Source organism: Corylus avellana, chromosome 4, assembly GCF_965113065.1.
Source record: "Corylus avellana chromosome 4, dhCorAvel1.hap1.2, whole genome shotgun sequence".
In the NCBI taxonomy this organism is placed as follows: Eukaryota; Viridiplantae; Streptophyta; class Magnoliopsida; order Fagales; family Betulaceae; genus Corylus; species Corylus avellana.
In genome coordinates, this window is record NC_142493.1 from 19,164,319 (window position 1) to 19,175,778 (window position 11,460).

Here is an 11,460-nt window from a genome sequence, read left to right on the forward strand (position 1 = left end):
GACCTTGAGGAGATGAAGGCCCTCCGAAAACAGAAAGGCGATATTTTCAAAGAAGAAGAAGAAGAAGAAGAAGCATACCAAGAGGAGCCATCTTCCACCTATTGGCCTCCACAATACCAAGAAGAGGAGCCATCTCCACAGTTATATGGTCAATCATGTTCTTGTCTTAGCCCCAGTCTTAGGCAATCCATTTTTAAGATAGAAGCTCAAGAAGAGGTGCCATCTCCCATATATGATTATTCATATTCCTCTCCACATCAACAATACCAAGAAGAACCACCTCCTCTAAAGAGTTCTGCCTTAGAAGAAGCGTATGCTACCTTAGAAAAAGAGTATGATGCCTATAAAGAAGAGATATTAGCTTTTCATTGTCATAGTAAGGCCCAGATTCAACTGCTACAATCCACAATGGCCAAGACAAATGTTCACTTCAAGCAAATATCAGAGAACCTCAAAGAAGAAGCGCTCCAAAATCAATTGGTGGCCAATTACAGTGGAAACTACATGGAGGATGAGTGCACCTACTATCAAGAGCAAGCTGTCACATTAAGGAGCGAAGAAGTGGTTGAAAGTAAAGAGGAAGAGAGGAAGGAGGAGCAATTTGAGGTTCCACAAGAACCGCATCGGGAAAAAGAAGAGAGCACTGAGAATTCTTCAACATTAGCTTTTCTTCCTAAGACACCAAGAGACCAAGAGAGTAGTATGTCAGAGCTGCCAAGTGAGCAAATTGAGGACATCAAGATAGAAAAGCTCCCCGATTTTTCTTCTTATTTTATTCCAATTCATGATTCTCCACTAGATGAGAAATTGTTTGAGAAAACTCAGAGTGGTCCACCCCGATCTATGGACAATTGGAATCCCCTTGCTACAGGAAAAATTCATTTTCTGTAGTGCAAGTAAAAAAGATTGGTGCTTTAAGTTTAAGAGGAGGACAATAGTCTGGTGGAAGACATTAAACTTAGCGCTCATGGGAGGCACCCCGTAGCATATCCTTTTTATTTTCTGTTTGCTTTTCATTTTATTTTTTTGTTGTTTATTTTTAGTTTCTTTTTGTTTTTCATTGTTATTTTAGTGTTTTATTTTTCGGGAACAAGTGTGCTTGCATTTAGTTTGGGGGTGTGCTATGAGCCATGCTATTCCAGAAAGTTTCGTCCATCTGCCGGGTAAGATCTTTTCGTGTTATACACACATTGGGGACAATGTACAATTTAAGTTTGGGGGTATGGGAGACACACTTACATAGACCTTGTTCCTATATATATATATATGTTCATATTTGTCTTAAAATTTTGGTTGATCTTAAAAATTTTGATTTAATTCTCATTGGTAAGCTTAAATTTTGAACGCATGATCTGATGATAGGATTTTTCAGTTTGGTTACTTGCTTTTGGCACTTGAGAATTTACATGTTTGATCTAACTACACAAGCACATTAGCACATAATTTGTAGGGTATGACATGAAAGTCTGATGTATGTGTTTCTATGGCTTGAGTGAAACTGGATGATTTATTAAATGGATACTTTGGCATATATATATGTGATAAAAAAATAAAAACAAAATAAAAGAAGAAGAAGAAATGATTATTGATAAACTTTTCACGAAGTAATTGGACCTCTTGTCTCATTAAGTATTGAGTGTTCATGTCAAAATGTGAAGAATTTTGATTTGGTTAATGTCATGGTTAGTTTGGTTTCGTAACCTTTTTGACTCGAGTTAGTAAGTCCTTAGGGGTATTTTACACATAATACCCTAAAATCACCTGGTTTGGGAATCATTGACTCAACATTCGTTACATGGGTCAATTAGAAAGCTTAAGAGAACAAAACATGCACAACCTGACTAAAAAAAAAAAAAAATGTTATGCCATAGTTATTCATTCTGATGGGGATTTCAGTGAACTTTGAGATATTGAGACATTACATATTGTGAATAATTGGAAGCTTCATATTTATGTGCTAGTTCACTTTCACTTTACACTGTTTCGAACTTGTGATACCTTAACTTGCCTTTTGTAAGTGATTAGATTTTAAAATTTCAATTCATTATGAAGATATAATTTATCGTTTTAAGCTTGCCAATGAATGAAAGTCATGGTTTTTAGTGATACGTCTACTTTGGATAACATGAACTATGCATGATGTTTGTGGGTAACATTCCTGGAAAACCCTCACGAGACTTCACTCGTCCTCTAGGGAAGTCCAAGGGATTTAAAAGGCTTGTTGCATATGCTAATATTCATATTTTAGCCATTACTTATATTTATTAATTCCTTAGTTTTGTTTGTTTCTGCTATTTTATTTCATTTTTGTATTTTCTTTGTTTTATAGATTTTTGGAAGAAAAGATAGCATTTCCGGAAGTATCAGGCTTAAAGGACAAAATTGGGAAGAAGCTACAAGTTTTGGATCAAGCTTAAGCATTCCGATAGTGCGATCGATCGCAGGAGACCTACGCTCAAGCGCACTACCAAAGAGGTCTAAACGAGCGAGTAAGGTGTGCGCTCATGCGCACAAGAGGAGACTCAATCGTAGACTTGTGATCGAGCGCACCCGTGCACTGGAGAAAAGACAGATGCGGCTAGAATTCCCTCTCCTTCCATATTAGGGTTTTCCAAGTCCCACTTATAATAGGACTAAATCCTACGAATTTTCTAGGTTTACTAGGGGGTGTAGGATTTCCTTAAGCCTATAAATAGACCTCTAAGCCTCACAATTATATACACAACTTTGGAGAGATGAATTGAAGGTTATTTGAAGGAGTCGTTTTCGGTTTTTTCTTTTCTTTTTCTTTTTAGTTTTATTTTAATTATGTGTAACTAATACTTTCGTAGGGCTAGATTGAAGCCCTAATTATGTTTATTTAATATTTCAATATTGGCGCCTTTTTGATAATCATATTATGATGCTTAACTTGATTAATTCATGTTTTATTGAATTCTTCATATGTGTGTGATTGACCCTTATATGCATGTGGTGCGGATTAGTAATTTAAGTCAATTTGGATGATTGAGTCTTGGTCTTAATAGAGCGACAAAAGAATTTCCTCACAGGTTCTTGGGTTAATCAACATGGAAAACCGAGAATAGACACCCATGCCCTAGATTCCATGTATTTGTCGATTTTCACAAATATATGCTTTCTTAAAAAACAACTTAATAGACACTCATGCTAAATCCTTTAAAAAAGAAAAGAATTAGAGTAGACACCCATGCCTAATTCGTTACTTAGGAAAATCAATAGTTTAAGGAGTAGACACTTATACCCTTAGGTTGACAAACATTAGGTATTCATAATATGATTAGAACATTGTCATATTGTTATATTATTTGAAACGGAGTTGGATGGTTTCCCACGTCAAGCGGGAAGCAAACACAGCGGCCCATTCTCTAGCGAAATTTGTTGTATTATGTCCTACTAAGCGTATATGGATGGAGGATATTCCTAGTTGTATTTATGACATTGTTTTATTAGAGCAATCTGCTTTGGCTGTATAGGGCTTTATGCTCTAGGCTATTGGCTATTTTGAAGAATGAAATTATTTGATTCAAAAAAATAAAAAATGATACATTCAAAATTATCAATAATTAAGAAATTATGCAGCGATTTCAAAATATGAAAACTCATTGAGGAGAATTGAATAATTTTACGATAGGCATGATAAAAAAATACTTGCAAGTAACATTATATATTCTAAACAATAATTTTTTTTTTTTTTGAATTGTTAATTTATTTCGTTAGTTATATTATTTCATATTAATAAAATTTTGGTTAACTTTATTTTTTATATACTTGAACCCCCCCCCCCCCCCCCCCCCCCCCTAAATCAAGATGCTCACTCTGTTACTGATACCAAAATTGACATGGCACAAGAAGAATTTTCCCACAAAACATAAAATAAAGCTAAATTCTATGTTGAATAGAATATCATTGGCCAATGATGGGGTTTGATAGAGTCTCACCATTGGATATGGCTATTCCAGTAGGCCTAGCAGCCCAAATACTCAACCCACTCAGCATAAGGCCCAAGCCTAAAGCCCATTCAAAATTAAAGATCTACTCAACAACCTACCGAATGCAATTATCACGTGACTCTTAGTATGTTTGAGATTGCATTCGAGAAATATAGTTCAAGTCCAAAAATATTTTTTTGGCAAAAACTTTATTTTTAAGCTTATACCAAATGCGTTTTAGCTATTTTTGAGATTTTTGGACCCTTAAAAGCGCTTTCAATTTTTTTTACTAAACGGATATTTTTTTCTTCAAATAAATTTATTGAGTATTAAACGCACTTTTAAAACCCCTCAAACGCACACCTAAACATGTCATTAGTCACCGCATGGTAGACATTTGAGAGGCAAGTCGGCAAGGCCCCATTTCATAAAGGACGCTCTCCGTAATTTAGGTATCATCTTATGCCTATTTTTCTTCTTCCCTTTTCTGTGGAACTCTCTCATTCTCTCTAACTCCCATTTTCATTTTCTCTCTCACGCGTATGACTAAGTGTCTCGGTTTTGTAGGAATAAAACAGTCAGTTGGACCAGCTCTAGCCCGGTCAGGCCGTCCAGACCAATAATAGTTGAGACGACCGAAGGGATCAAATGTTTCTCTAGTCTATTTCAATAAAATAAAAAAGTCAAAATCAAAATCAAAATGGTTGTTTTCCCATAATAATCAAACCTAAACGTAACTCAATTGCTAAAAACAAACTGCAAAGAAAGTTACAGGAACTGACACGACAATGTATGTCGCATAACTGGCAATTCCCCATGATTATTTATTTATTTATATTATTTTGGACACTTTTGTCCATCGTTATTATATTATTATTATTATTATTATCCAAAATGTAGTGTGAACTTCACGAGAAATAAAAAGACTAAATAGTCATAGAGACAGCTGTATTGATACCATTCGTATACAAATGCAACATTTTTCTTTGGTGATTGATGATTGGGTAGCGTTAGAATCTTTCACAAATCACAATAATAAAGGGTAGGGTGACCTTTTGCGCACCACTTAAATTTGTCACTTTCCTTGCTTGCTTGGGTGGAAATCAAGGATGGGCGGAAAAGAAGGCGAGCAGGCCCACCAGCGGCGCGTTGATGTACGTTGTGGGCTCGGATTGCTGAAAGATCGGCCTGGAGTCAGGGAAGGCATCTGAGATATTGGGCCCACCCACTACGGCCCCAACCAGTAGATTGGGGTTCGGATTTGGAGTTTGGTAGTACCGAGACCCTGCTTTGCAAGCAATGCGGGCCGGGTGGGCCTCCACTGATGGCAGTGAGCTGCCCCGATGGTGTATCCTCCGTGGGTATCGTGATCCATATCCGACCATGTACGACATTCCCATTGGATTATCCCCAAGAATGTAGTCCACCTGGTAGTGGTAGGACCCACGTCAAATAATTTATATTAAAATATTATATATACCTAAATTAGGCGCAAAGATAAATTAGAAGATGAAAGGAGGGGGTTTGAGAGCAGGCAAAAGTAGCCGTTGATTTTGTCTGATTTAGAAGAGAAGGTCCTTCACAGACTAAATTTCTGATGAGGACCCACCCACCTATCACAACCATGATTGGGGCAATGGGACTAACCTGACGTTTGGCAAGTCGTTTTAGCAGAGCAGGGGTGGCTGATGTCTCGCCACATGGCACAGCCTTATTGGCGTGGCTTAGATAATTAGAATAGGCTAGAAGCAGGAAAGACAGAGACGTTACATGCTGCATGTTACTCCCTCCAGCCTTGTAGATCAGCCCACCTTTCCAAACAAAGACCAAAAAAACCAAAAAACTTTATTATTTCAATTCAACTCACCTGTTTTTTGTGTGAGAGAGGAGAATAATAATTAAAGAAAACATAAACAAACTTGAGAAAGGACCATAAAAATGATTTAATTAATTAATTACTTAGCATAAATAATAATGCACATTTATCAACCGCAAAAAGTAATTGAAAGCCGCAGAAATAAGGGCGCAAGCAAACGCACGAAACACATGCATGGTAGATGGCAAGCACAAAAGCAAAGACAGTCTGTCCAATAACCCACACAGCCCAAAACTTTAACATGAAGGCATATTCTCTTGGACTTGTGTGTAATGTGACAAACTTTGATCATGTGATTTTCGTTCCAATGAAGAAAAAGAAAATCAAGTACCTGGAGAATATTGGACTTGAGGATGAGAAATTCCAGGCAATAAAGAACAGATAAACCCATCTGCATTCTGCAGGAAGGACTCGAAGTATTCTGCCCTTCCCCTCAACACTTCCTGTTAATTAATTAAACCCAAAAAAAAAAAAAAAAAAAAAAAAAAAAGTTACTATTTTTCATCAACAGAGATAATATAGATATAATATATTATATTTCTCCAAATACGTAAAACAGAGAGCAGCAGAGGGGGGGGAGACATAAGACAATAAATAGCTGAAACGGACGATTTTTTCCCTGTGATGTATCTGATCATAATGAAAAGCCCTAAACAAGAAGTCGCAATCACTTTGAAGAAAAAGTTATATAATAAAGAAATGTATAGGGCTCAGTATGGGTCGAGCCATCCTCATTCGTCCAACCCTTTATGCACATGCATGTGGCAGTAGCTTACTGCTTTCGGGACCCACATCTAAGGATGACTTCCCTACGCACTTAGAGGACAACACCTCACTCCTAGCTTTGGCGACTTTCCTCTTGATTGAAGGGACAACTCTCTCTACCCACGAATAAAAGAAAAAGAAAAAGAAAAAGCATTTAATTAAGAGATTGATAATTCAAATTTTTACAAATCCTCATATACCTTAACTTTAACTATTTATGATCTTGACTATTTGATCCGCTAAAGAAATACTTTTCTACTTTAAATTTATTCCAGTAGATCAAAATAGGGGGCCACATGGACCCACCACCATGTGGACCCACAATGTATACACTTTTAGAAATGTATTGTTACTATTCTGAGGCGTACACAGGGGGATGTCTCAAATGATTTGGCTTAGATAGATGCATGTGATGTAAAAATATTAATTTTATTAACAATCCTCACATATCAACCAAGAACATAGGACATGAAGGGTAAAAACATTAAACAAAGACAAAAAAAGAAGAAGCATATGATAAGTGCACATACATATATATGTACAATAATAAATCATATAATATATAGTCTAAGATTAATTAAATGAGGAGTAGGGTTACCTTGGAAATTAGCACATTAATCCCAGCATGCTTGTTATCCCAACCGAACTCATTGATGGTGTCTCCGGCTCTTAAGATCACCTCGTTCCTAGCTATGTACTCTCTGTACTCGCGCATCCTTGACGCCTTGTGTAACCACGCCGCTGCCCAAAGCAACTCGTCCTACAATTTTTATTTTAAATTATTTTAGCCGTCCAAAGTATTATTACTATTACAACTTCAATGTCAATCCAACGGCGGAGACTCCCCCACCTGGTAACCGTTAACGTCGCAGTAAAAAGGGCACACCGCAGGGTGCAAGCTCGAGCTGTACGCTCCCCGGTACTTGTCAGCGAACTCGAACACCTGCATTTCAACCGTTACATATACAACGGTTATATTTTCAGATGCGGAGGGAGACACTCACATGATACGTACATTTAGCACTCTAAGTAATTACATGGTAAATGTGGAATTTTATATATATATATATATTTTTTTACCAAAGGTTAAATAAAAAAGGTAGGTGATTCAGTGTGACAGAGACGTACCCTGATGGCACGACTGAGAAGCAATCTAGAGTAAGCCGGGTCACGTGACCTGAATACAATGGACGCAGCGGCCAAGGCAGCAGCTGTTTCGCCAGCCACGTCAGATCCAGGGTGGGCCCTATCCACCTTATACACCGTTCGAAGCGTATCCATGTCTTCTGGCCGCTCCCAGCAGTTGTGATCGGAGTACGCGTCACCCACCTGGACGTAAACGACGTCAGGCACCGCCGTTGCCTTCAAGAGGTAATCCGTCCCCCATTTGACGGCCCTGACGGCGTTCCTCAGCTCCGGCCCCATGTTCCTCCCAAAATCTATGACGCTCCACGACAGCAACGTCGTCGTAAAGGCCATTGGGAACCCGAACTTCACATTGTCTCCGGCGTCGTAGTACCCACCCGTTAAGTCAACCTGTCAAAAGTAAAGAGTACACCCGGCGTTAAAACGGAGAAAATGGGGAATGCTAAGGCGTGGGAGGGTGTAGATGGAAAAGCTTACCCCGGCGGTGGCTCCGTCGTGCAAGGCTGAGTCTTTGCGCCATCGAACACGTTGATCTGGGGGGAGCCTCCCCGATCGTTGGCCTTCGAAGAAGAGGATGCTTTTCCTAAGCGCATTGTAGTAGTCGTGGCGGGCGGCGAGTGGACGGAGAGGGAGGAGGACGAGGAGGAGGGTAAGGACGCGAAGTGCGGCAACACTCGCCGGGAAAGAGAGAGCATTGCGCGCCATTTCTTGCTGTTGGAGCAAGGAAAGATGGAAACCGTCGTGGTACTTATAGTAGAAAAGCGTCATTGGATTCCAGACTTTGAGCCAATAACTTACCGCCACGTGGAAACATTACTGGATGATTGTTAGGATTCCGATGCTTGACCGGGTCGTCTCGGGTATGACCGTATGTTGGGTCGGACTATCCGAAACTGGTTTTGGATTATGATATTATGAGGGTCGGTGGGGTACACAAGTTGAAAGGTGAAGGATAATGGGGGCATGACTGATCCACCGTCGTATTGATGGTGGCCACGTGGAGGAGTAGGGGGTTGTGGCCATGTGGGCCCATAGACGTGGAGCAAAAGAACATAATAATGAATCGATGGCAATCATTCCTAAGCGTCAGATATGTTGACTGTTTTCATCTATTGTTTAGGACGCCGCTGAGGCATGTGCGTTCCGTTAGTTTTTTTTTTTTTTTTTTTTTTAGATGGCAACAAAAATTATCATTAGATGTAATAATTATTATTTTTTTAATAATAATTTTTTACTTAAAATATGTTTATGACACCTCAAATTTTAAAAAAAATTGGCATAATAATTATTTTTGGTTCGTATAGATTCTATGGCTGAGAATAAGAATGTAAGATTACGTGGTCCCTTCCTTCTATAGATGGATAACACCAAAATCCTTAGGAGGATAGACCGATAGAATAATGAATGAATGGTGCACTCGCATTAAAAAAAGAAATAAAAAGAATAAATGATGCACTCGAGTGAAAAAAAGAAAAGAAAAGAGTGATCGACATATACACTATTGTAATGTAATCCGATCCATTTTAAAGATTTGTTAGGTTGCTCCAAGTACCTGAAATTTAGGCATTGTCTAAGGCCTAAAATTTATTTGCCCAAAAACAAAATCCTGAATAGTAATCATTATTAAGATTATTATCAACCCCTTTAATAAATGAGTAATGATATAAGCTTAAATGCTCTTAAATGTGATGTGACTTTTAAAATTATTACTGAATTTGAAATTATTATTATTTAATTTTTATCTACGGATGATTTTAAAAGACACATTACATTTGTCCTTAAGGGGTAGCTCAATCGGCTATGAACCACGCCTCATGAAGCAGAAGTTACTAGTTTAAATCTTCATCTCCCCCTTTCCTTATGTGAACATGCTAAAAAAAAAAAAACACATTACATTTTTGAGGACTTCAATTCTTCTTATAGCATTACTCTTTATGAATAGATGTTGATGACCCATATTATAAATTGTTGCACCTTTTTCTTTTGTCATCATTTCTTGTTACCCGCTTATAAGTAGTTGGAAACTATAAGATGATAGCAATGATTTCCTTATCAATGAAAAATGCTAAGCAAAAGTAATTCTCCTCCTCTCTCTTAATGTTACAAAAACTTTGAGAGAGATCGGGAGAGAGAAACTAAAAATAAAATAAAATCCGGTGTTATAGAATGTTCGATCATTGCTCGGGTTGTTCGATCGTTCTCTGGGCAGAACTTTGAAATTCCAATAAGGTCCTACTTTTAACCTATTTATCACGTTCCAGTGCCCAAACATACTTCCTAATACCATTCTGAACACAAACTAGACCACAAAACATAAACCTAACACCAAAGCTCAAACATTCATCACGAAAAAAAAAAAATCCAACATTTCTTGCAAAACCACAAAGCTTCTTTAAAGACAAACTTCAAAATGCAAGGATCTACAAGTTAACACCATAAATAGTAAAATATACAACTCAAGGTAAACGAAATGGTCTATAAGTCTCTCCAGGGGCTCAAACTTTTTAACCCTAAAATCATTATCATCAAACCATCAAAAGTCACTATAGGACTCCTCGCAAAAATTACTATAACACACGAAAAGAATCAAGTTTTGGGTGTAGGGTTTACCTCTTTTAAAGGTAGAGACCCAAAACCCTTAAAAGATCATTCTATTCACCTTTTCTTTCTCTTTCTCTAGGGTTTGGTGGCCAAAGAGTAACAAAATAGGGTCTAGGGCTTGACTTAAACCCTTAAATAAACTTCTTTCCACAAGCTTATGCTGAAATGGTTAATTCTTATTTGCATGGAGATTGTCACCGTTCAATCGTTTTTAAGTAACAATCGATTATTCTGCTCAGGGTTGTACTGATCCATAATTTAAAATAAACGTTAAGTTGTTATGAGCTTAGTAGCATCGTTTGATCATTCGAAGAGCATGATCGATCATTGCACAAAAACTTCTTCCAAGTGTACATAAATCTCATTTTTCTCCTCCCTTTTGGGTCTTGGAGAGCAAGTCACACTCATTTTTGTGTTTTGTTTAGAGAATTCCAAAACCCTCTCCTCTCTTAGTGATTAACGACCATAAAATCCTGGCCATTCATTTTCCTTTGTTTGATCACCATTCATTTGACCTCTCAACTAACCCCTATAATTTCACATTGTCCTTTCTATGCCAAGTATCTTTACTTTATTTATGCTTTAGTCCTTGTTTAAAATGCTTGGAATTTTCTATTATTGCATAGAATGACTAATTGTCCATGACTCCATGGGCTCTCATCCTGGTTTGGGCCTTTTTCCCAGTCTAGCCTACAAAATTCTAGGAAAAGTTTAATCTCTCATACATAGCCCAATACATTATTCAGCCTATTACAAATTTCCAAAAATCATGAAACCACATTCAAAACATTCATTTCTTACTGTTCTATCATACATTAGAATAGTTTCATGTGTTATAACCCCTAGAATCCTTAGTGGCTGAAACGACACATCTGCTTTCCCTTTAATGACAATACCCTCAACTAGTTGTTCATATCATCTATCAAAATAATTCCATCTCCCAACTTTAGTCCACATATATGAATTTTAGTGTAAGTCTTAGTAAAATATTAAATCCTTCTTATCCCTGAAATCAAAACGACCTTAACTTTAGGAGTGAAAATTGGGATATTAATTTACACTTGGTAGTTTGGAGGCCTACATGAAAAATGTGTAAGAGTCTATTGGGTGCGTTTGAGGGAC

At 37.6% G+C, this 11,460-nt stretch overlaps 1 protein-coding gene across 1 annotated transcript; it reads right to left on the reverse strand.

Annotated features, from left to right (window-relative positions):
- Nucleotides 1-4,916: 4,916 nt before the first annotated feature.
- On the reverse strand, nt 4,917-8,466 carry GH9B6 (glycosyl hydrolase 9B6). The gene is made up of 7 exons (XM_059591930.2): nt 8,215-8,466; nt 7,720-8,127; nt 7,442-7,534; nt 7,190-7,351; nt 6,158-6,269; nt 5,598-5,761; nt 4,917-5,377 (listed from the first exon to the last, which is right to left on the reverse strand). The coding sequence occupies exons 1-7, from the start codon at nt 8,440-8,442 to the stop codon at nt 5,054-5,056; spliced, it is 1,491 nt and encodes a 496-aa protein (XP_059447913.2). The 5' UTR covers nt 8,443-8,466; the 3' UTR covers nt 4,917-5,053.
- Nucleotides 8,467-11,460: the final 2,994 nt, after the last annotated feature.

What these genes read in the sequence shown, in the direction of transcription:
- GH9B6 (XM_059591930.2), bottom strand. Translation starts at nt 8,442, where the DNA reads ATGGCGCGCAATGCTCTCTCTTTCCCGGCGAGTGTTGCCGCACTTCGC. An exon ending in ACGACGGAGCCACCGCCGGG is followed by an intron (nt 8,128 to 8,214) that starts GTAAGCTTTTCC and finishes TACTTTTGACAG; the next exon opens with GTTGACTTAACGGGTGGGTA. An exon ending in GCGACGTTAACGGTTACCAG is followed by an intron (nt 7,352 to 7,441) that starts GTGGGGGAGTCT and finishes TAAAAATTGTAG; the next exon opens with GACGAGTTGCTTTGGGCAGC.